The sequence below is a fragment of the Molossus molossus genome, unplaced genomic scaffold (genome assembly GCF_014108415.1).
Source record: "Molossus molossus isolate mMolMol1 unplaced genomic scaffold, mMolMol1.p scaffold_m16_p_1, whole genome shotgun sequence".
Classification (NCBI taxonomy): domain Eukaryota; kingdom Metazoa; phylum Chordata; class Mammalia; order Chiroptera; family Molossidae; genus Molossus; species Molossus molossus.
This window is the reverse complement of record NW_023425344.1, coordinates 222,598,862-222,624,728: the sequence shown is the minus strand read 5'-3', so window position 1 is coordinate 222,624,728 and position 25,867 is coordinate 222,598,862. Positions and strand designations below refer to the sequence as shown.

The following is a 25,867-nucleotide window of genomic DNA, read 5'->3' as shown; positions in this document are numbered from 1 at the left end:
ATTAATATTTTTTTCAGTTAGTGCATCCTCCATTTCTGACTGGTCCTTTTTTATGTTATTGATGTTCTCAATAAGTTCCTTGGAGGTCTCCTTAAGTTCCTTGAAGGTCTCACCACGTTCCTTGAGCAACCTTATAAACAGTGTTTTGGACTCTGCATCTGCTTGATTGCTTATCTCCATTTTGTTTAATTCTTTTCCTGGAGTTTTGTTCTTTCATTTGGGACATGTTTCTTTGTCTCCTCATTTTGGCTGCTTCCCTGTGATTGTTTCTATGTATTAGGTAGAGTTGCTATGTCTCCTAGGCTTCGTAGGGTGGCCTGTTGTTGCAGGTGTCCTGTAGGGTCCAGTGGTACAACCTCCCTGATCACCCCAGCTGGGCCCTCAAGGTACACACCTCATGTGGACTGTACACCCTTCTGTTATAATTGAGTCGATTGCTGTTGGCAGGTCAATGGGAGGGATTTATTTAGGCTGATTAGCTGTAAGGACTGGCTGTGCCCACTGACCACTGGCCTCTTTCTCCCTTGGGAGATCAGCTGTGTAGGGTCCCACCACACAGAGCAAGACTTACTTCATCAGGGCTCTGGTACTCACTGAATTGACTCATTGAGTGTGTCACTTGTGGAAGTGGTTGGGTGGTGGTGTTTCGATGTGGTCTGAAGCTGTCCACTGGGTGTGCTGGCTCTAGGGCAAGGTCAGCCACTGCCTGTGTTCTATCGGAGGCCACCTGATATAAGCTACAAAGTGATCTGTTGATGGCTGCTTCTTGTACTGGGCTTGGAGGTGCCCAGGAAAAGACAAGTTGTGAACCAAAGCTGATTGCTTCTAGTGCCAGGCCTGGGGCCACCTAACGAGAGGTATGGGGCATGCTGAGACCAGATGCTGCTTGTTTGAGAGATTTTAGGAAACTGAAGCAAGATCCAAGACAGGCCAATCCTATGGTAAAGCCTTTGGAAACAACCTAAGTGGGTCTGAAAGTTGGGTGGGTCAGGGCCTCAGGGAATCACCAGAGTGGGGCAAATAGTGTGAGCCAGGTTGCTGGAGTCCTAGATATGAGGCTGTCTGCTGCCCCAGGGAAGGGCTCACCAAAGCACTATCAGCCTCCGCCCCCACATCTGTCCAGGAGAAAACCATCTTTCCAGCCCTCATCCCGAGGCCAAACAGCTCATTTCTTCCCTATATGTCTCTGGCACCCCTCAAGCTGCCTCACCTCTGAGCATAGAGGGAGCAAATTTGAGTAAGTTCATGTGCGGGTCCTTTAAGAGGACCTGCCTGGGGCCCCAGCAGCCTCAGCCTCCCTCTGCCTCAGTTCTCCCTGGTTTTTACAGCCAGAAGTTATGGGGACTTCTCTTCCTGGCACTGGGCGCCTGGTGTGAGACGTGGACCCCTACAGCCGAGGTTGTCCTCCTGATAATTATCCACCACATGTGAGTGTGGGTCCAGCCTGTCCATGCCTCCGTCCCTTCTAACAGTTTTGATGTGGCTTCTTATTTAATTTTGTAGTTGTGGAACTTCCATTCAGCTCGATTTCAGGTAGTTCTGAATGATGGTTGTGTTGTAGTTTAATTGTAATTTTGATGTCGTTGTGGGAGGAGGTGAGACCCTACTCTGTGTCTTTTGATCGTAGCATTTAATCCATTTACATTAAAGGTTATTATTGATATGTACTGATTTATTGACATTTTTGTTTATTATGGTTATGTTTCTCTTCCTATTTCTTCTGCTTATTACAGTAGTCCTTTTAACATTTCTTGGAGTCTTGGTTTGGTGCTAATATATTCCCTTAGCCTTTTTATGTCTGGGAAGCTCTTTATTTCACCTTCTATTTTGAATGATAGTCTTGCTGGATACGGTAGTCTTGGATTCAGATCTTTTTTTTTTTATTAACTTGATTACTTCATGCCATTCCCTTCTGGCCTGTAGTGTTTCTGTTGGGAAGTCATCTCTTAGCCTTATGGAGCTTCCTTTGCAGGTAACCCTTGCTGCCTTTAGGATTCTTTCTGTCTTTAATTTTTGGCATTTTGATTATTATATGTCTTGGTGTGGGCCTCTTTGGGTTCTTCGTACTTAGGGCTCCCTGTATTTCTTGAATTTATATGCCTTTTTCCTTCACTAAGCTAGGAAGTTTTCTGTCACTATTTCTTCAAATATATTCTCTAACCCTTGCTCATTGTCTTCTTCTGGTGCACCTATGATGCAGATGTTTCGTTTCATGTTGTCCCACAGTTCTCTTAGGCTGTCTTCCCGCTTTTTCTTTTTTGTTCTCTGATTGGGTGATATTTTTCTACCCTGTCTTCTATTCACTGATCCAGTCCTCAGCTTCCTCTGCTTTCCTGGTTATTCCTTCCAATATGTTCTTTATTTCTGCTATGTCATTCTTCATTTCCAATTGTTTGGTTTTTAGTGCTTCTGTATCTTTACTCATAATGTTGAGCTTCCTCAAGATTATTACTCTGAACTCTCCCTCTGATATCTTGCTCAATTCCGTTTCATTTATTTCTTCTGTAAAATTATCATTTTTCTTTTATTTGGGATTTTTTTCTTTGTTTCTCTATTTTGGTTGTCTTAGTGGGTTTTGGAACCTGACAAATTTCCCCTGTGGGTGCTGGTGTTCTGCTAGGTTTGGATGAGTGTGGGAGGGCCCACATTAAACACCACTGTCAAGTCTTACTTTTCTGGGTAGATTTGCAAGCCCTGGAGAAATTCAGTTATTCTCTAGCTTTTTGCCTGGAGGGTATTAGTCTTACTTACGTGATGAGCCTCGTAGCCCTTAGCTGAATGAAAAATTCCCTGATCTGTAAGAGAATTTCCAGCGTGTGGGGTACTTGCTCGCTATCAGACTTTATATGTTACTGAACCTCAATTTGCATTTCTCTGGCCTGGCCTCGTGGTGTTGAATTCATGCAGGAGGGGCCCTTGCTTCTCCCCGGAACTCTGGGAGGGGGTTGTTTGAGTACTGTCCTGTGAGGGAATGATTCAGTACAGAACTCCCGGTGTCCTCCCATCCAGCTCTCTTCTGAGCCAGAAGCCCTGGACTCTCTCCACACTCTTCCAGGCCAGTCTGCCCTTCCTCTGCTGGAGCCCAAGGTGAGTGGCTGTAGCTGATTCTCAACAGGAAGTGCACACTGCTAATACAGCCCTCCATTGCTGTCCGTGGGCTCCAAGCTCTCCCCGACGCACCTCTGCAGTTCCTACCAGGCTCTATTTGGTATCCTCTCTCTGTCCCTGGTTGTACTGGCTTTCTCCAGCTGCTCTTCAGTTGTTTTTTTCCTGATGATTTGTCCTTATTTTAGTTGTAATTCCAGTTGGTTCTGGGAGATGGTTTGTGTAGCTTCCATTTACTCTACCACCATCTCCATTTCTCTATTCTTAGAAGTGAATCTACTTTTTACTGTCTCCTGACCCAGTCCCTGTCTGCATGCTGACTTTCTAAATTTCATGCTCCTTTAACCCTGGAAAACTGCATGTGCTATTAATTTTGCTGCAACACTTTTTTTTTTTTCTTTATCCTAACCCAAGGACATTTTTCCATTTTTGTTCATATAGAGTGGAAGGGAAAGAGAGGAAGAGAGAGAGAAACATCGATGTGAAAGGGACACATCGAGTGGCTGCCACCCGCATGACCCTACCAGGGCCGGGGACAAACTGCACCTGAGGTACATGCCCTTAGCGGGAACCGAACCCGGGTCTCTCAGGACCACAGGCTGTCGCTCTAACCGCGGAGCCAAACCGACTGCAAAACTTTAGAACAGATATTGTAAACTCATTACCCACAGGCCAGAGTCAACCCACAGAGATATTTTGTTTGGCCTACATGATATAATAGTGTTTTGAAAGTTACACAGAAAAATCACAATTTCTAACATCTTTTTAAAAAGTCAAAAGATCTGCCCTGGCCAGTTTGGCTCAGCGGTTAGAGCATCGGCCTGCGGTCCAGAGAGACCTGGGTTCGGTTCCCGCTAAGGGCATGTACCTCGGTTGCAGTTTGTCCCCAGCCCTGGTTGGTCGTGCAGGTGGCAGCCACTCGATGTGTCCCTTTCACATCGATGTTTCTCTCTCTCTCTCTTCCTCTCTCTTTCTCCCGCTCTATCTGAACAAAAAAATGGAAAAATGTCCTCAGGTGAGGATAAAAAAATAAATAAATAAAAGTCAAAAGATCTGTACCTTGATTCTTATTTGACATCATTCAACTGAAGCTGAGTCATGAATTCTTTAAACCTTTAGAATGTTATGGACCCAACCACTCCTCAAGGTCTTAATCCAATTATGCTTTCCTTATTTATATTGCATGCCTGGCCACGGTTTGCTTTAGCAATTTTAGTGGTAATGAGTGGGTCATAGGTGGGGGACCTTGAGTGTAAGTGACTGGATAAGCGAGAAAACTTCACATGTACATATGTACATTGCATGTTTGAACAAAGTTTCACTTACTTCATTTGGATTATTTTTTCTGATGTCCTTTTATAACCATCTTCTCCTTTGTCACTGCCCACATCCCATTTAGATTTTGCTTGAACTGTTGCAATGGCCTCTGAAGCGTTTTCAGAACTGAGATCTTACAATGTCTGGAGTGTACAGGAAAAGTGAAATTTCCCCCACTATTACTCTCTTTTTCTCACCCTTTTCATTGCCTGCTATAGCTGTCTGCTCACTACCTCTCTCCCTTCTCATATCGTTAGTTTCTGCCAGTTTTTGTCAGGAACTGTTAGTTCTGTGATAGGTAACAGTGTCTTGCTTTGACAAGGATAATAAAGAGAGTGGTTCTTTCCCACTCAATAATAAAATGAGGGCAAGCCAAGAATTCCTGTAAAGACTTAACTCATAAGATGGTGCTTTTACATGGTGTATGAATGACACATCTGAAAATGGGCAATGAGTGAAAATTCCTACTATCAAAAAGAAATTAGGACCTTGCCTGGCTTTGGAGGCCTCTAGGTTAAATGTCTATCCTGCAGGGCCTATGCCAATCCTACCTCTGTGGAGACCAAATTAAGTGTAACTCCTTGCCTTCTGAACAAGCAGACAATCTCTGCCATGTTGCATTTCAGGGTTGCTTGTACTATTATATGCAAAATAGAGGCCAGGGCGTAACTTGAAAGGCTAGAAAAGGCACTCATGCTCTGATGTTTGTTGAAACTTGAAAGCATGAGGATCTTCAGACCTGCCCTTCTTCCTCTCAGAATATAAGGCCATTAGGGTAGATAAAGACTCTTAAATTTCTTAAACAAGAACCCAAAAGCACTATATACGAAAGAAAAAAATTGTTAAGATTTAATTCAAATTAAGAGCTTTTGTTGCCCTGGCCAGTTTGGCTCAGCAGTTAGAGCGTCGCCCTGCAGTCCGGAGAGACCCGGGTTCGGTTCCTGCTAAGGGCACGTACTTCGGTTGCAGTTTGTCCCCGGCCCTGGTTGGTCGTGCAGGTGGCAGCCACTCGATGTGTCCCTTCACGTCGATGTTTCTCTCTCTCTCTCCCTTCCTCTCTCTCCCTCCCACTCTGTCTGTACAAAAAATGGAAAAATATCCTCGGGTGAGGATAAAAAAAAAAAAGAGCTTTTGTTCATTCAAGACACCACTAAGTGAAAAGATGAGATAAAGAACAAGCCATAGTCTGAGGGAAAAATATTCAAAATACATGTATTGAGCAAAAATTCATATCCAGAATATATAAATCAGTAAGTAAAAGAAACAAAACTCAATTTTTTAAATGAGTAGAAATGTTGAATAGGCACCTCACAAAAGAAGATATCCAAATAGCCAGTGAATCACTCAGCTTCATTACATATATGGGAAGTACAAATTAAAACCACAGTGAATTATTGCTATACACCCTGAGTGGTTTAAGTTAGAGAATGATAGTACCTAGTGTTGCCAAGGGTTTGGAGCAACTGAAACTCGGGCATTTTAGGTGAGGTTAAATTGGTACAACCACTTGGGGAAACTGTTCATCAATAGTGACTAAAACTACACGACTCCATGCAATCTTACTCGAAATGAGTACATGTTTCCACCAAAGACATGTACAATAATATTCACAGCTGCTTTATTCATAATAGCCCAGAACTGGAAGCAACCCAATTGCTCATCAAAGAAGAAATGGATAAGTAAACTGCAGATGAACCATACAAAAGACTGTTACACAGCCATGAAAAAGAATGAACTATAGAAACACACAAAAACGTCATAATCATAATGTTGAATGAAAGAAGCCAAATACAAAAGAGCATGTGATTCCATTTGTATACTGTTAAGGACAGACAAGTTATGGAACTCAGTATAATGGTTACCTCTGGGTAGGGTTATTAGGAAGGCATAAGGGAAACTCCTGTGGTTCTATATCTTTTGGTTTAATGAATGTATACTTATGTAAAAATGTATTGAGCTATATGCTTAGAATTAGTGCACTTTACTATATATCATGTTATATCTTAAAGTACATTTTTATTTTTTATTATTTTTTAATCCTCACCCGAGGATATTTTATTATTATTATTTATTGTCATATTATTTATTGGGAGGGAGGAAGAGAGAGAGAGAGAGATGTAAGAGAGACACATCAAATGGTTGCCTCCTGCATGACCCCAACCAGGGCCAGGATTGAACTGTAACTGAGCTACGTGCACTTGACCGGAATTGAACCTGCGACTCTTCACGGGCCGACGCTCTAACAACTGAGCCAAACCAGCCAGGGCTTAAAGTACATTTTTTAAAAAGCATCCCAGGTTCCTATTATCTTCAAGTGGGTATTTACTTTCTTATACAATTCCAGTTGTTGTATCAATATCACCTGCTCTTTAGGGAGTAGCTTGAGGGACAAAAGAGGGGGGAAGTTAGGAGGAACCAGCAATTTAGATGATATCATAGAATACTGCAAGAGAAAACCTGGGAGTTGTTGTTGTCAGAATGGTTAACTCTAACGGGTCTTCTGGTCAGCCACTCCTTCCTTTAATTTTTTTTTTTTTTTTATCCTCACCCGAGGACATTTTTCCATTTTTTGTTCAGGTAGAGTGGGAGGGAGAGAGAGGAACAGATAGAGAGAGAGAAACATCGACGTGAAAGGAACACATCGAGCGGCTGCCACCCACACGACCGACCAGGGCCGGGGACAAACTGCAACCGAGGTATGCGCCCTTAGCGGGAACCGAACCCGGGTCTCTCAGGACCGCAGGCCGACGCTCTAACCGCTGAGCCAAACCGGCCAGGGCTAAATTTTTTTTTTAATGTCAACATTACTCTTAGAATCATTCTGGCTGAAATCCCAGAGTCCCATTTGACTCTTCTGACCCTTCATCTTTCTGCCATAACCAACCTTACTCTGTGCTAGTACCTGGCCACTATTTTCACTTCTTAAAGCCCCTGCCCCATTTTAGGACCACATCACTCTTTCCATAAGGTAATTACTACCCTGACTTGCTTCTGGCATATAACACATATCCTTAAATGTCACTTTTGCCATTATTCTACCCAGGAGCTTTAGTGGCTTCTTGTTACCTTTGTTCATGGCCTTATCTCCAGAACCCATTATGTGGCATACTCTAAAAAATGTTCTTTTGGAATGACTATATTATGTCCTACTTTACTGGATAAAATTAAACTCCTTAAGCAGTCTGCCCCTTCTCTGGTGCCAGTGTGTCCCTTCCCTTTTATTCCTCCTCTACATACAAACACACATAAAGAATTTCTCCTTTTTTTGCCCTGGCCAGTTTGGCTCAGCAGTTAGAGTGTTGACCCAGGTTTGGTTCCCGTAAGGGCACGTACCTCGGTTGCAGTTCATCCCCAGCCTCAGTTGGGGTTGTGTGGGTGGCAACCAGTCAGTGTGTCTCTCGTGTCGATGTTTCTCTCTCTTTCTTCCTCCCTCTGTCCCTTCCTCTCTGTCTGAAGATGAATGCAAAAATGTCCTTGGATGAGGATAAAAAAAATAAAAAAAAGAATTTCTCCTTTTTTCTTGATTTTTCTTTGCCTGTTCATGTCCTAGTTACCTTTCAAGGTTCAAGATTCAGTGGTAGCCCATCATGGAAAACAGCCTTGCTAGACCTCCCTGTTACATGCTTCCTTTCCTCACTGCTAGCACAATTTTGGCACAGAGTATGTGTTGAATGAATTAAGCTTTCCCTTATTTCTAAAGGAAAGGATTACTCTATTTAGAACCTCTGTAAAGACTTATGGTCTGTGGCATTCGTGTTGCATGTCTCAGTCACTGCTTTTGCCATCATCGGTTATCTTTAATATGATTATGTCTTCTGTATCCAGTTAGGCCAGTATTATGTTCCTTGATTTCCTTCCCAGCGCCCAGGAATAGCTTCTTAGGAAGGAGGCATTTGTCTTAATCTGTACTATTACTTGTCATGTTTTTCTGTGGATTTTTAAGGACAGGGCCCTGTTTTTATTTGTTTTTTTAGAGAGAAAGATGGCTGCCTCCTGCTCGCAAACCCCACCCCCCTCTTCGGGATGGAGCCCACAACCTGGGTATGGAGCCTAACCTAGGCATGTGCCCTGACCAGGATTCAAACCAGGACTTTTCAGTCCATGGGGTGACACTCAATCCACTGAACCACACTGGCTGGGTGGGGCCATGTTTTATTCATCTTCAATCTCGAGTGCTTAGACTAGTACTTAGAATGTTATGAACCCTCAGTAAATACTGAAATGAATGCAGTGTTTTGCTCATCCCAAAATAGTCTGTATTTTCAAAACTTTTTCTATAATGTCTCTGGACCTACTAATTCCCTTAGTGTAATGGCACGGATAGAAAATATCTCTAAGGAATAAACTTTTAGAGGAGGTTTTAAGAGTTCTAATTGGGCTTTGAAAGCAACCCGGGATTCTGGCAAAGATGCTTTCTAGCTTTTAGGCCACAAGGTGGAGCTCTACAATCAGCCTTGTCCACTGGAATGTAGTAGGGTCTCTGGTATCCTAACCCAGTGATTCTCAAACTCTAGAGGGCATCAGAATCGCCTGGGCAACAAGTTAAAAGAACTCTGTCCTGAAACACAGACCCAGAGATGGAATTGTTGATCTAGTGTGGTGGGACCTGTGATTTAAACACACCTAGGTGATTTAGCAACATTGCTTATCCTATAAGACAGAAACTGGTTATTCAAAGGTCCTTGTTGAATTTGCTACTGTGCTCATTTGGACTCAGGATCTTTGACTTTTAGGCCAGAGCTTCTCTGTGTCCATACCTTCTCATAAGTACAAGTGTGCCTTTTATTTATTTATTTAATATTTTTTATTTTTTTTATCCTCACCTGAGGACATTTCTCCATTTTTTGTTCAGGTAGAGTAGGAGGGAGAGAGAGGAACAGAGAGAGAGAGAGAGAAACATTGACGTGAAAGGGACACATCAAGTGGCTGCCACCCACACAACCCAACCAGGGCCGGGGACAAACTGCAACTGAGGTACGTGCCCTTAGCGGGAACCGAACCTGGGTCTCTCGGGACCGCAGGCCGATGCTCTAACCGCTGAACCAAACTGGCCAGGGCAAGAGATTTATCTTTGGACCAGAGCATCTAGGGAACGTCTGGTGCATGGATAGGAGTTCTGGAAGCATGTACTTATCCTTTCTTCAAAACTGCCTAAGTCTTGTTATTCAGGAGGAGCTAGCTGATATCAAATTCCTAAATCAAGTGAACTTTCTTACATTAAAATCATATCTTTTTTTCTTTTTAAAGGACTTTTTATGGCAAAATATTTCATCTGTGTATTAAAGTAGAATAGTGAAATTCTACATAGCTATCACCCAGCTTCAATAATTAACCCATGGACAATCTTACTTCATTTGTTTCTCATCTGTGACTTCCCTTCCCAATTATTTTTAATCCATTTGCATATAATATATCATTTCCTCTATAAATGCTTTAATGTGTATCTCTGAAAGTAATTCTTTTTTTAATTGAGGTATAATTCATGTTAACATAAAATTAACCATTTTAAAGTAACATTTAGTACATTCACAATGTTGTGAAACTACTACCTCTGTCTAGTTTTAAAACATTTCATTATCTAAAAATAAAACCCATATCCATCAAGCAGTTATTCCCCAGGATACTTCTCCTTACTCCCTAGCCCCTGACTATCATTGATCTGTCTCAATGGGTTTCATGCATCATGTGAACTTTTGTCTGGCTTCTTTTACTTAGCATAATGTTTTTGAGATTTATGCATACTGTAATATGTATCAGTACTTCAGTTCTTTTTAAGTCTGAATCATAGTTTATTGTATGGCTATACCACATTTTGTTTACCCACTGATGGACATTTGAGTTGTTTCTGTCTTTGGCTCGTATGAATAGTGCTACTGTTAACACTCATGAATAAATATTTGTTTGAGTAACTGTTTTTAGTTCCGTTGGGTCTATAGCTAGGAGTGGAATTGCTGGGTCATATGGTGATCCTGTGCTAAACTTTTTGAGGAACTGTCAAATTACTTCCCATGGAAAGATAATTCTTTTTAAAAACATAACCACAACATTATTATCATGCCTAAAAATTAATAATAATTATTTGATATTTCATATTTAATTATCATTTAAATGTTCTTAATTGCCTCATGAATGAATTACTTTTTATGGATCAGCATTTTAAATAAGGTCCTTACAAAGCAATTAGTCAATGTGGCTTCTAAGTCTCTTTGAATCTATTGGTACCCCCATCTCATTTTTTTTCTTTCAATTTATTTGTTAAACAGACTGGATTATTTATCTTATGAAATTTCCCACATTTTAGATTATATTGATTGCATTCTTATATTGTTATTTAGCATGTTTCCTCTGACTACAGTTTTGTTCATAAGTTGGTATTAGATCTGGGGGCTTGAAAGATTCAGGTTTGATTTCTTTGGGGGGGGTTACAAAAAATTTCATAGATGGTATTGTGTACATCCATAAGAAAGTTAAAAATAATCTAGTTTTATTTCTTTTTATTGTAAAATGCGTTGACCAACTGTTTGTTTTTGTTTTTGGTGTTTTTTGTGTGTTTTGTTTTGTTTTTTGTTAATCCTAACCTGAGGATATTTTTCCATTGATTTTTAGATAGAGTAGAAGGGAGGGAGGGAGGGAAGGAGGGACAGAGAGAGGGAAAAACAAAAAACAAAAAACATCAATATGAGAAAGAGACATTGATCAGTTGTCTCCTGCACGACCCCAACTGGACTGGGATCAAACCTGCAACCCTGGTACCTGCCCTTGACTGGGAATTGAACCTGAGACCCTCCGCCCAGTCCTCAGGCAGAGCCAAATTGGCCAGGGCTGACCAACTTTTTCAGTTAGTTTTTTAAAAATACAAGTAATGTGCCCTGGCTGGTTTTGCTCAGTAGTTAGAGCATTGGTCCATGGACCAAAGAGTTGTGGACTTGATTCTGGTCAAGGGCACATACCTTGGTCACGGTTTGGTCCTGGCCCTGGTCCGGTTGTGCAGGAGGCAGCCAGTTGATGTGTGTCTCTCAACATCGATGTTTCTCTCTCTTTCTCTCTCTCTCTCTCTCTCTCTGCCTCCCCCTCCCTCCCATTCTATCTGAAGATAAATAGAAAAAATATCAAGTGAGGATTAAAAAAAATATACAAGTAATGTTGGTGAAGATGTGGAGAAACTGAATCATTCAAACTCTGCTGGTGGGACTGTGTTAATAATAGAGCCACTCTGGAGACTAGTTTCTTTTTTTTTTCAATCCTCACTTGAGGATATTTTTTCATTTTTGTTCAGATAGAGTGGGAGGGAGAGAGAGAGAAACATTGACATCAGAGGGACACATTGACTGGTTACCTCCTGCACAACCCCAACCAGGGCTGGGGACGAACCACAACTGAGGTAGGTGCCCTTGACCGGAATCAAACCCGCAACTCATTGGTCTGCAGCCTGACATTCTAACCACTGAGCCAAACAGGCCAGGGCTCTTTCTTTTTTTTTTTTTCTAATCCTCTCCCAAGGATATGTTTTTATTGATTTTTGAAGAGAAACATCAATGTGAGAAACACTGATCATTTGTCTCCCATGTGTATCCCAACCAGGGACCAAACCTGTACCCTGGGTAAGTGCCCTGATCAGGAAATGAACCCTCAATTTTTTGGTGCACAGGATGATGCGCCAACCAACTAAAATACCTGGCCAGGGCGTTGGATAGTTTCTTTATAAATTAAAAGTGAACTTATCATATGACCCAACAATTGCATTCTTGGGCATTTTTCCAAGCGAGGTGAAAACTTATTTAATAAATTTTAGAAACTTGTACATGAATGTTTATAGCAGCTTTATTCAAAATAGCTAAAAGCTGGAAACTACCCACGTGTCTTCCAATGGGTGAGTAAATTAAAAAAAACTGATACATTTCTACCATAAAATACTACTTAGCAATAAAAAACAGTGAACTATTGACCCTGGCCAGGTATCTCGGTTAGAGCATCATCTCAAAACACCAAGGTTGCAGGTTCAGTCCCCAGTCAGGGCACATACAAGAATCAGTCATTGAATTAATAAATAAGTGGAACTGTTAACAAATCAGTGTTTCTCCCCTCCTTTTCCTCTCTCTCTAAAATCAATGATTAATAAACAAAACAGTGAACTATTGATACATACAACAATTTGGATGAACCTTAGGAAATTATACTGTGTGAATAAGCCAATCTCAAAAGAATACATACTGCATGCTTCCATTTATATAACATTCATGAAATAATATAACTATAGAGCTGAAGAACAGATTAGTGGTTACCAGGTGTTAGGGATAGGAGTAGAGGGGGGTGGATGTGGCTATAAAAGGATAAGCATGAGGGAGTCTTGATGTGTTGGTACAGATAAGTATCTTAATTATGGTAGTGGTTACATGCAGCTACACGTGTGATACAATTATATAGAGCCATACATACACAAATGAGTGCATTATAACTGGTTTTGATATTGTACTATAGTTATGCAAGATGGTAACATTGGGAGAGGCTGGATAAAGGTGCAAAGGATCTTCTTGTACATTTCTTTGCAACTTCTGAGCCTATAATTATTTCAAAATAAAAAGTTAAGCCCTGGCTGGTTTGGCTCAGCGGTTGAAGCGTCGGCCTGTGGTCCAGAAAGACCTAGATCCGGTTCCCACTAAGGGCACGTGCCTCTGTTGCAGTTTGTCCCGGGCCCTGGTTGGGTCATGCAGGAGGCAGCCACTCGATGTGTCCCTTTCACGTCGTTGTTTCTCTCTCTCTCTCTCTCTCCTCCCCACTCTATCTGAACAAAAAATGGAAAAATGTCCTCGGGTGAGGATTAAAAAAATAATAATAATAAATAAATAAATAAATAAAAAGTTTAAAAATACATAATTATGTTCTCATTAAAACTGTCAATAAGGCTAAAGTCTCTCTGAACTACCTCTTTCAGTTCTTGTGCCCTGCCCCCGTCCCTTCCCCTGGGGGAAATGAGTGTTAAGAGTTCATAGGATATGCTTCTAGAACTTTTCCTTTACTTTTATATGCTCATACATATATCCATAGAAAATAGATGGTGTTGTTTCTATGCATGTGTGTTTTTCACACAGATGTTGTAATACTCTCATTAGTCCTTGAGGGTTTCTTCATCTTATTTCATCGTTGAATCCATGTTTGCCTAGCAAAATACCTAAAAGAGTTTGCAAATAGTCAATAAATGTTTATTTGTTAAATGACTGCATGGATAAATGAGTTACTTAACTACAGGGAAGGGTGTGAAGTGAATGACTTAGATGAATCTTTCTGGCCCTGATGTATTGTCTTCTGATGCTCTTTTTGCTGGGTGGAATAATTCATCTCCTCAGTGTATTCTGTCAAATCTTGTTGAACCAAGGAGCAGAAAAAAACTTACTGGTCCTGTTTCTGCTGCTTATCTACTATGTAGTCAGGGCCAAGTCATATAACTTGGTATAGGACCATGGTCTCTTCCATTGTGAAATGAGAATAATGTTATGCCCACTATCCACCTTGTAGGATTATTGTATTAGATAATATTATCTATGCACAAACATTTTGGATGGTAAATTTAATGAAGAACTTGTTGCTTTTTCCAGGGTATCTATTGTGATATAATTTCTTTGGTGAAGTCATAGTTTGAACTTTTTATTTTGCTATCACAGTTTTGACCATTTATATTTTATCTATTGTTAGACATATTTTAGATAAAGACTTTTTAGTACACTCTCGATAATGTTGGCTTCTTTTACCCATGAATTTACCTGTGTATGGAAGATTTTCCAAGAACATTACTAATTATCTGGATTTTGCATAAAATACTATGTGTTTTTTAATTTGTTTTATTTTTCTTCCCAATAATACAATTTTGCTATTTATTTATGGGTGCTTTGGAAGTGAAATGGTGGGTCAAACTGAATGTTGTTTCAGAATTAACCCTGGTGACTATGTCCTTTGCTAACCAAGGCCTGTTTAGTACGTAAAAATCTATCATAGAAGGGATATTATTTGCCCTCATTAAGAAGAATGGTGAGGAACACTGAAATTTTCATAATCTTTGAAAATTTTGATTTGACTGTCATTATATGAATTTAAAGTAATTATTTAATTTCAAATTTAGCATCTGCACCAGAATCCTGTGGGGCAGGATTATTTTGAAATTTCTATTAAGAAGCTCTTTGAACTCTCTACTCTTGTTCTTTTCTCAAAACTATCTTCTGTGGTTCCTAGTTAAAGAGGGGATATTGATGAGATGGCATTTTAAAATAACAAATTTTCACCCTGGCCGGTTTGGAGCGTTGGCCTATGGACCAGAGAGTCCCAGGTTTGGTTCCCGCTAGGGGCATGTACCAAAAAAAACCCCAAAAAACAAATTTTCTTCTGATTCTAGAAGTTCATGTTCATTGTAGAAGAACTTGGAAAATGAAATGAAAGATAAAAAATAAAATAAAAAGTACCTAAACCCTATAGTATAATTAGTATATCTTCTTGTTGGTCTCAGTATATCCATCACTCCAAATGTTTATCACTATCTGTTTTTAAATATAGTTGGAAAGGGGTGTATTTGAAACCTATGAAATTCACTGGTTGCTTTCTGAAACTTGAAAGATAAGTTTTCTTTGTTTAACTTGTAATTGACTTCCTAAAATTTAATTACTAATTTTCCTTTATTTTGCAAATTACATACAAGATATAATTAAGAATCCTATTTACCACGCTCTTTCTTCTTATTGGCTGCTTATTAACAGGTAGATGAATATAACTCACTAAAGTATGTAAAGCAGTGTCACATGAAGAGGTAGACATCTGGGCGGTCATTGGCAAATCATTTTACTTTCTGGACCATAGTTCTTTGCCTGTGAAAAAGGACACTGACTCAATGATCTCCAAGCCTTCTGCTCTTTCCCTGATTTTATGCTGCTCTGCTGCTTGCTCTCAAGAGTAGGTTTTATGGGCAGACAGATATCAGAAGCCATATGAACCTTGGTGGAGCCTGTTTTTCTTTTTGTTGTTTTTTTAATGTTCTAAGTCAGGGTTTTTAGTTTTTTTTTATCCTCACCCGAGGACATTTTTCCCTTTTTTGTTCAGAGTGGGAGGGAGAGAGAGAGGAAGAGAGAGAAAGAGAGAAATATTGACACAAAAGGGACACATCAAGTGGCTGCCACCTGCACAGCCTACTAGGGCCGGGGACAAACTGCAACCGAGGTATCTGCCCTTAGCGGGAACCGAACCAGGGTCTCTCTGGACCGCAGGCCGATGCTCTAACCACTGAGCCAAACCAGCCAGGGCCTAAGTCATGGTTTTTCAAAATGCTGCTTGTGGTCCATTAGATCATGCACAGGGAAAAAATATGAAAGCCAATAGACTAGTGGGAAAGGACAAAGAAGAAACAAAATACATACAAATGTGTGATATATAAGATGGTAATTCATGTAGTAGAGAAAAATAAAGCAGGCAAGGGGGACCGGGAGTGTTAGGGAAGTTGCATTTTTGCACAGGATATCAGGAATTAAAAGAGGTAAGTAAATGATTCATGTTCATATCTGGGGAAAACATCCTGGGCTGCAGGATCAGCAAATGCAAAGACACTGAAGCAGAAGTGTGCCTGACGTGTTCTAGGAACTGTACGAAGGCATCATGTGGTTGAATTAGAATAAGGTAACTCTGGGAGGTGGATTCAGAGGTGCAAAAAGAGAGGAATTGTCTAAGGCCTTATTGGCATTGTAAGGAGTTTGGTTTTTATTTTGGTTGAAATGGGGGAGCCACTGGAGGATAATTAGCAAAGTAATGATGTGATCTGACTATGGCTCAGCATCCCACTGGTGTTTTTTTGAGGATAAACTGAAGCATGAGTCCAAGAATGGAAGCAAGGAGACAAGGTAGGAAGCTCTTACAGTGATCCAGTGGGTCATGAAATCAATTTAGATGTCACAAGTATTTATTGAATAACAAATATAGAATAAAAAAAATAGTAGGTGGTAAGTATTGTCTAGTGAATTTGTGCTAAATTTGTGTCTAGTGGGTATACTGGGATGCATTGTAAAATGTACTTATTACGAAGGAGTACTATTAAAAGTTTGAAAGCCGTTTTTTTGAGACATTTATATTACTGCCAACTAGAGGTGACTTTGGTTTTTTGGACACATTCTCATTGAGTGGCTCCTGTATGAAACAGGCTCTCTTTCTATAATGAGGTCTCATCAGTCAGCAATTTGGTCTTCTCTACCTCTTCCTTTATGTTCTCCTCCTCTCTCGTTTTTGTATAACAGTTCTTAACAGAATGTGCCAAATTGCAATTTTTGTTTTCAAACCCTCTTCTGCTTAGGATTCTTCCCAAAGTTTGCCTGTTTCTTCTTTTACATTTCTCTAGCTTTGTGGCCTTGTACTCTCACCCCAGCACACTCACCCCAGTTTCTTTTCCTGCCATCAGGGACTGCCTATTTACCTGCATATGTACCTACCCACTCCTTCTGTACTGTTAAGTGTTGCTGTGGCAACTGGCATCATCTCAATCTCCCTCCTTTCTCTTGCTTTTCTCTTTCTCCTGCTAAGCACTACTTATTAAACTCTCCCTCCCCAGTCTTATACACTGTGAGGTCAGGGCTAATGCTATGTAACATCTTTCAGAATGCAGAACCAGGAATAGTTTTAAGATGAAGATTTAAATGGCTTCTTACAAAGCCTCTTTATTTTCTGTAGCTTGAGGTAAAGGGGCGTTTTGAATAAACCAGGCTCTCTGTTTAACTGAGATGACTTAATGTTGAGTCTCTGATTCTGTGGAAAGTTCATGAGTGTTCTAGAACAATCTGTTATGGCACTGCCTCTTAATTCATTTTAAGATCTTGGTTAGTTTTGCATGGCTTTTGGTGTCTTTGAGCCAAAGGCAAAAACATGGACTCTAGTTCTTCAACTCTGGGCATGTCCCTGTTCTGGAAGGTGATGATTAGAAGCATTGCAATGCCTGTCATCCACATTTGCTTTGTGGAGGGAGTGGATATGTCATTTGAAAAGATCTCTTCCTCAGGAATTTAGTCAAGGCCTCTGCTGACCTCAGTCAAACTTAAATTTCTGGATGTTCAAAAAGTGAAGGGAATTTTTACCATGTACATGGAACCTATATCTATATTTCAAGCCAGAGAGGCTTGGTAATGAATATGTGTACTGAGGAAAATAAGTTTGTTCAATCACACAGATCACAATGTGTTTTTTTCAGGGTGGTTGTCCAACAGTTCAGTTTTCTCTAGAGAAGTGTTTCAATCTTGGAACTAAGGATTGTATTAGAAAAAACTCATATAAAAGAAATGTTTAAGGGATTATTGGAACCCTGAACACACTTGAATGGAACTGGTACTGGGCTGAGACTCTCTGAACTTGTTCACCTTTGGCCTAATTCTAATGTCATCTAGGATTTCTCTTTCTATGGGTTGTGTTATAGGAAGTCCAAAAATCTTTATTCCTTATAGGTCATCTTGTCCTAAAGCAGAAGCTGGAGGGGAGAGATTTCCCCCCTTCTGTTGACCTTGATTTTGCCTCTCTAGTTGTACGATACCAACTTGGATGTCTGTGATTTGGAATAGCAGTGCCTTGCCTCCAAGTATTTCACAGGTATGATGAAACTTTCACATAGAAATGAGGAGGAAATTCATGCCAGTGGGCTTTGGAAAATCTTACTAGCACTATCAGATGAATTGCTTAATCATGGACTTATGGAACTCTAGGTTTGTGGAGCCTGGTCTGGGAACCTCTATGGATGCTTTGTCTTGTACTGCTGGGCAGGATACTCCCAGTCACTTTCCCTGGAAACAGCTTCAGCTTATTTCTTTTCTGTTCCAAGGCCTTAACCTTGGCCAAATACTTTTTTTAAATGTTCTTTTTACCCACCCCCCCAAGCAATAAAGAAGTCCAATTGAATATGGGGCAGGGGTGAGGGGGGACCACACCAGTGAAGAACATCTTCCTGATATTTGGGTTCTCTTGTTTTTCATCCTGGGTCTTTTGCATGCTGACCCTTGGATCACCTTCTACCCCATTCTTACTGCATTTTATGACAAATCCTTGGTTGAAGATAGGTTGGGAATAGATTTATTGCTTTTATTTTTTATAGGTATATTTTGATTTAAAGTCATTTTAACTTGTTGCTAGTCCTTTCAAAATACTACTCATCTCATTTGGGTGTGTAATGGAAGGCCATTTCTCTGGAGGAGTGGAGATAGTGGCATCTCCATTATTAAGATCAGAGTCAGAAAACAAGTCAGGATGAGGCATTCTTGTTATATTCAAGTATCCTTAGTCTCCAAGAGGAAATGAGAAACTTCTCCTTCAGGGAATGTGTTGAGGATGGAAAAAACCATTTCAGGCATTGCTGGTAGAGAGGAGCTCTAATCTTAAAGGAATTGGAGCCCGTCCAGCATGGCTCAGTGGTTGAGTGTCTACCTACGCACCAAGAGGTTGCCGGTTTGATTCCCAGTCAGGGCATATGCCCAGGTTGTGGGCCAAATCCCCAGTAGGGGGCATGCAGGAGGCAGACAATCGATGTTCTCTCTCATCAATGTTTCTAGCTCTCCCTCTCCTTTCCTCTGTCTCTAAAATCGATAAAGAAAAAATAAACAAAGAAGGATAGGTAATCACTTTCTTTTTTCAGATGGGCAAAAAATGTATATTTTTGGTATACTGCAGAATTTTAGTAATTAGCTTATGTGTGCCAAGAAATTTAAAAGGTTGAAAATCACTGAATTAGAATATCTGGGGATCGATCCTGAGAATGTACATTTTTTAAAAGTCCCAGTTGATTTCTCATGCACATTACACTTAGAACTGAAAACAGCAGGATCTTTGACATTATATTGGGACTGTGGGGGCAAACTGCTTCTAAGCCTTTTCTTTCTGATGAACTAGATGGTGCTTACCATTCTCGTCAAGAGGAGCCAGCTGCAGAACCCCTGCCTAGATATTACCATTAATATGCTCACTTTCTGATTTTCTGGTGTTATTTCATCCCTCTGGAAGGAATTGAATTTTGTGCCCAAACATGAATATTCAGTTTTAGTAGCTCCTGCTCTTTAGATAGCACTCCTAAACACTGAGAGCAAGATTCCTATAAGTGAGAAATAGGAGTTCCCTGCTCCAAAGCATAGGCAAGAAAAAAATTAGTGACTCTCTCCTTCAGACACTGTGAAGTGGCCAGATTGCAAACATAGGTCAAGGAGCTTGGCTGGGGATGGGATGGGCCTAGATTCCTGTCCTGGGCAGACTCCTACAGGCCTGACTAGAATCTGCAGAGGAAGTTTCTGTTAACAGATTGAAAGGGCTTTTGCCAGAGGCCCAGCTTTCCTGTCAGGGATGCCTAAGCTAATGCAAACCCCTTCTGCTATGGCTGGTGGGGCTGGCCAAGTTTCTTTTTGTCGAGTCTTGTTTCCACCCCCAACTCCTCTTCAGTCCTACAGATGCTGGTTTATTTGCACACTCCATGCTAATCTCAGATTGAAAGCCTCTCGTTGTTTTTGAGCTCAGTGTTTAGATAACACCACATGCCTGTAGGAGCTAGGGCACCCTGTAAAGGAAATGCCTGGGCTCTAACAGCCCTGTCATTCATTCTCTGTATGTGAGTGACTGTGGTCTGTGTTTAGGACCATTATAAGAACATTTCCCTGCAGGGATAATTAGCTGGTGTCTGCAGGGGTACCAGGCTTCTTCTTGATATTTGGAGTTCTAGGGACCGTTCTAAATCTCTTCCTGCCATTCCAATCATAAGAATTAAAGTCTGTTTGCCCAAGACTTGTTTCCACACATAGCCAGAGTATCAGAACATTCTTTACTCTGGTGAGAAGACTGTTTTGGGGGACACAGGACTGACTAGCTAGTGGTGGTGTAGACTGTTTTTATGACCAGGCCATATTGGCAGCTGCCTTTGCACTGTGATTTCAGAGGCTCTTTTCCCCATGGGATATCTTCTTTCTTGTTCCCTTAGTTTTCCCCATCACCCTCTTACCAAAAAGAAAGGAAAAGAAAATGTGTTGTCTTCTTTAATATTACATATCTTCTGGTAGTATTTTTTTAGACTCTTCATAGGATATATTTTCAAGCCCCAAATAATTGTTTTTGAAATGACTGACAAATAGTATCTCCAGTTCTTAGTATAAAATCCCCCAAAACAAAATTTAGTTACAGATGTGGTAAAGGGAAACAAGTCTTCTTGTTTTTCCAGTTGTTGTAATTACTTGCTCTGCATTTAATAAAATGTTTTTCTTTAATATTTACTCTGGAGTCATGCCATATGGAATATAAAAGTTTTCTGTGAACAGATTAAAAATTGAAAAATAAAGGCAAGTAACAAAGTGATTATTATTAAAAAAATATTCAGAGTTAACTAGAAACTGTTATTCTTTCTAGTGGTTCTCATGTCTCTAATACAAATGGTAAATATATCTCTTAAATACCATCTATGATTAGCCAATTAGCATGGACATGACTCACCTCCTAGGGTCTTGACGAGTATCTATTTGATTCTGCAGTTAGCTTAGGTAACTGAAATAACAAATCATTTTAATATCTCTCTTCCTTCAAGATGCTTCTGTTGTCCTTGTCCTGTAAATTTAGTGGTAATTCACCTTTTGGAGACTGAAAAGGGGAACTGGCACTTGCATTAATATAATCAAGGAGCCACTCCTGTCCTCATTATTACCTTCAAACCTACTACATAGAAATACCTTTCTGCCAAAATTCACATATATCAGGCTTGACAGGAACATGTTGGGAAGAAATAGTGTGGTGTGTTTTGCAGACTCTTGTTCAGTCTGTCTTATGCCCGATCCCTGTGCTTTGTGCCTTCTAGTTCTCTCCTACGCTATGGTGGCAACCTATCCCTTCAAAGTGCCATGAGTGTGCGATTCAATAGCAACGGGACCCAGCTCCTGGCCCTGAGGCGTCGCCTGCCCCCTGTGCTCTATGACATCCACTCCCGCCTGCCTGTGTTCCAGTTTGACAATCAGGGTTACTTCAACTCTTGTACCATGAAAAGCTGCTGTTTTGCGGGAGATCGTGACCAGGTAAGTGCCTTCTGCCTCCTGCATCCCACACTCTTACTTTCCTCTCAGATTACTGTTTCTGTTGGTCTTTATTTCTCGAGCATCACATCAAATAGAAACAAATGAGGTGAAACAGTAAGTGTCTGGGTATATGTTCTGTCTTAATAGTGAGTTTCTTCATCAGAGCTGCCATTGAGTAATATGAGGCACACACCATAAACCAAGGCTAGCCACAATATGATTCTGAGCCACCTAGCTCTGCCAGATTTTGTGAATAAATTTTAAGATTCTAAGAATGCATCATTTCAAAAGAAAGGAGGAAGTCCATGGAAAGTTACCCTGCCCCCCAAAGACTTTTTTTTTGTATCAATAAAATACAAATGATGAATGAAACACACTAAGTACCATCTAAGAGATATATATCCTGAATGGCCCCTTAGGGTGGCATCTTTTTCTTGGATGAAATGGGCTGAGCGACATTGTTTGAGAGGAAGCCAGATGCTGATTCTTTTTTTTATTGCCAGTATCACAACTGGGAAGGGGAACCCAAGCTGTGACTTTCCAGCCTTTTCACAGTCTCACTGGGAGTCGAGATACTGATACTGACTTAGAGTGAGCAGTTTGAAAACATACTTGCATTCTTTTTTCTTTTTTTTTTATCCTCACCCGAGGACATTTTTCCATTTTTTTTGTTCAGATAGAGTAGGAGAGAGAGAGAGACAGAGACATCGACATGAAAGGGACACATTGAATGGCTGCTACCCGCACGACCAACCAGGGCCGGGGACAAATTGCAACCAAGGTACATGTCCCTAGCGGGAACCGAACCCGGGTCTCTCTGGACTGCAGGCTGACACTCTAACCGTTGAGCCAAACTGGCCAGGGCCATACTTGCATTCTTGACTGTCTGCCTTGGCCATAGAAGTTCTGATGTGGGTGTCAGTGAGTAGACCTGTTGGACTGGTCTGAGTAATCAAGCTGAATAAAGACAAATCTAAAGAAAGATTACTCAGATAAACAAATAGATATTTTTTCTTCTCAAACACAACAAATCTTAATGCTACTTCACATTTAGACTGCAAAAAGAGAAACCTTATTCTGCTAATGTTTAGTGTTCTCTTTGGGTTCATCAACTATGTTAAATTTTTACATGTAATTCGCATGCTGTACTCCATCTCTTTAAAGTTATTTATGAACATAGGGCATAAAAAAACAAAACAGCTCTGGCCAGTTTGGCTCAGAGGTTAGAGCATCGGCCTGCGGTCCCGAGAGACCCGGGTTCGGTTCCCGCTAAGGGCACGTACCTCAGTTGTAGTTTGTCCCCGGCCCTGGTTGGGTTGTGCAGGTGGAAACTACTTCATGTGTCCCTTTCACATCGATGTTTCTCTCTCTCTCTCCCTCCCACTCTATCTGAACAAAATATCAAAAAATGTCCTCAGGTGAGGATAAAAAAACAAAACAAAACACAGTTCTTTGAGAACCTGTGAAGTCCCTGCATTTTGAAGGCAGTAAGTAGCTAGAACTTTTCTTCCTAGATTGAGGTTGCTAGAGGCTCCTCAATGTCATAGCCTAACGATTAGTATATGTAGTAGGAATTGAATTGAGTGGAATGTGAAAGAAATTGAGAATACCTCTTAAGGTGTCCGAGCTAGGGATTTCCCCTTTTGTAAATGGTGAATATATATCCAAATTCAGAATTTATATTCAAGTCAGAGTCCTGGGGGCTATTTAGCTGTAATACACACTTGAAATCACTAGGTGGCTCCAGTTATATAAGCATTGTCTCCTTGGAGAGGCCATGGTGCTAATGACTGTACAGGCAATTTGTTTCTTGGGTGGGAAGAGACAGTTTCTAAAGATGATCAGACTCACGATAGAACAGATCTTGTAATTATCTGCTCTGCAGAATGACTGATTTAGTTTCATTTAGCTGTGGAAATAACCAAGCACCTCCTTCTCTCTTTGTCTTTCTTCTTTCCTTTCTTCCTTGTTTTTATTGATTATCCATCTTCTGTCAACTTCTTATGTATGTATGAGATCCTTTTTCATTGAACAACGAAGAGTAGGCACTAAATGTGGTTCGTAGGCTTTTTACCAGAAAAACGGGCTGAGGGAGAGGTGAAGGAGAATGGATGTTGTGCTTTCTTTCAATTCCTATGTTAGTATTGAGAAACTATCTGCATGGAGTCCTTAAAAGACTCAGAAAAAGGCCTCTCACCAATATGTAGAACACCTAAACCATGGTTTCTTAACTTCAGCACTATCAATATTTTAATCAACTAATTCTTTGATGTGTAGAATTGTCCTGTGCATCATAGGATAGTTAGTAGCATCTCTGGTCTCTTCATACTAGATGCCAGTAATATCTCCCCCAGCAATCTTCTAGACAAATAGAAATGTCTCCAGACATTACCAAACATTCACTGGGAAGGGGTGGAGAATTGCCCTTGTTTGAGAACCTGTGACCTAGATTGTAACTACCCATTTTCCCCAGATACACTGGGAACAGGTATTGTCTGTCACATGCAAAGCCACACAATATATTTTATGATGGTTCTGGTTATATACATTGACAAAAAAGTAGTTGTTTTTGCCTTTCAGGTTACATACAATGATAAAAACATTGAATAGCTTTTGATTTTCCCTATTCAGATTTGACTAATTTGTTATTTGTGACTTTTGTCCTATGGAAAGCGTTTATGAGTACTGTGTCCTCTCTGACAAACGAGATTGCCTTTTGGTTAGGGCAAGTGGTTTTCTATGGATAAAGAAGGATACAAAGTCATTGAATCTAACTTTAGATCAGTTGTAAAGTCTGTTCATATTCCCATATCGATTGTCAAAAGTATATAACCTAGGGAATAGGAACTAAGAAATGTAGCTATTCATATTGTCTTATCTCCAAATGTCTGGCACACTACGAGAGCACAATAAATATTTGTTGAAGTGCATCTTGAGTATTTTGGTCAATGTGTGGGTTTTAGCTTTCTGGGTCTATGGCTTCTCTAACTGTAAATCAGAATTGATCAGTACTATTTTCCTGCTCAATTTTTAGGGGCTTTAGGAGGATGAATTATATAATGGATTTTCAGTGAAACTAATCTACTGAGCTTATACTTTGTTTTTTTGTTAATTCTCACCTGAGGATATTTTTCCCATTGATTTTTTTGGGGGGAGAGTAGAAGGGAGGGAGGGAGGAGGTGGGAGAGAAAGAAACGTCGATGTGGGAGAGACAGATTAATTGGTTGCCTCCCATACGCACCCCGACCAGGGCCAGGGATTGAACCTGCAACCCAGGTACATGCCCTTGACCAGAAATTGAACTGATGACCATTTGATGTGTGGACCCACACTCTAACTACCGAACCACACCAGCCAGGGCCAGAGAGGAAGGGAAGGGTGGAGGGGAAGAGAGAGAGAGAGAGAAACATCCATGTGAGAGAGACACATCAATTGGTTGCCTCCCACACGAGCCCAGACCAGGGACTAGGGATTAAACCTGCAACCCAAGTAGGTTCCTTTGACTGGAAATTGAACCCACAACCCTCCGGTGCGTGGGCCCATGCTCTAAACACTGAATCATGCCATGAGGCCCTAGTTTCTACTTTTTAAATGTGGCACAGGAGGCCAAACTTCCTGTCTTATTTCTGGAACATGTCTCTCAAAAGTGATTTATACACTCTGACTTCACACTCAGGGCTAAAGTAGCTGCTGCCATGGTTACAGTATGATCTATAGGACTGACATGTACAGTCTTTGACCAGTCTAGACAGGATCTTTTTTGCTGCTTTCAAATTCCAAAGACTACCCTTTCCTTATATTGGTCTTTATATTTGACCTTGTTCTTGTATGCTTTGAGAACGCCCACAGCCTGAGGCTCTGTGCTCTGGAACTCTTCATTTAGTCATAGGCTGGGTAACTATCCCAGAGAGAAATCTGAAAATTTCCATAATAGGAATGAACATGGTCAAGAAAGGCACTAAATGACCTATCCATCTGAGATAGTCTTCTGGCTTTCAATTATAGTGAGACTAGTCAGTTCACACAAATGGACCCAGATATTGTGCCAGAGAACATGTACTTCATTTTAGACTATACTTGGTTCACTAGGCATTCATTAGCCTTAAAATGAAATGAACATTTCAAGAAATTGGACTCAGGGAGTAAACTGTGGAATAGTCTGAGTCAACTTTTATGTCTCCCCCGTGCTCATTATCACCATTGTATATGAATTATAATTATAGAACTATTAGAGATCATTTTGTATAAACCTTCCTTTTACAGATGAGAAAACTGAGGCTCAAAGAGGTTAGGTATACAAGTTTGTAGTTGAGCCAGGACTAGAACCCAGATGTTTAAGCTCTCAATAGGGACCCCTTTTTACTGTACAGTTACATTTTATGCCAGCAGTAGCAAAGCAGGTGGCA

The 25,867-nt window shown here is 40.5% G+C and overlaps 1 protein-coding gene across 7 annotated transcripts in view; it reads left to right on the top strand.

Moving 5' to 3' along the window:
• Positions 1-25,867, top strand: part of DCAF5 (DDB1 and CUL4 associated factor 5) — a 123,696-nt gene that overhangs the window by 55,306 nt on the left and 42,523 nt on the right. For all 7 annotated transcript variants that reach the window (XM_036255348.1, XM_036255298.1, XM_036255338.1 and 4 more), the window contains one exon: positions 21,248-21,461. In XM_036255348.1, the coding sequence (XP_036111241.1) occupies positions 21,248-21,461 (214 nt within the window). The remainder of the gene's footprint in view (positions 1-21,247; positions 21,462-25,867) is intronic.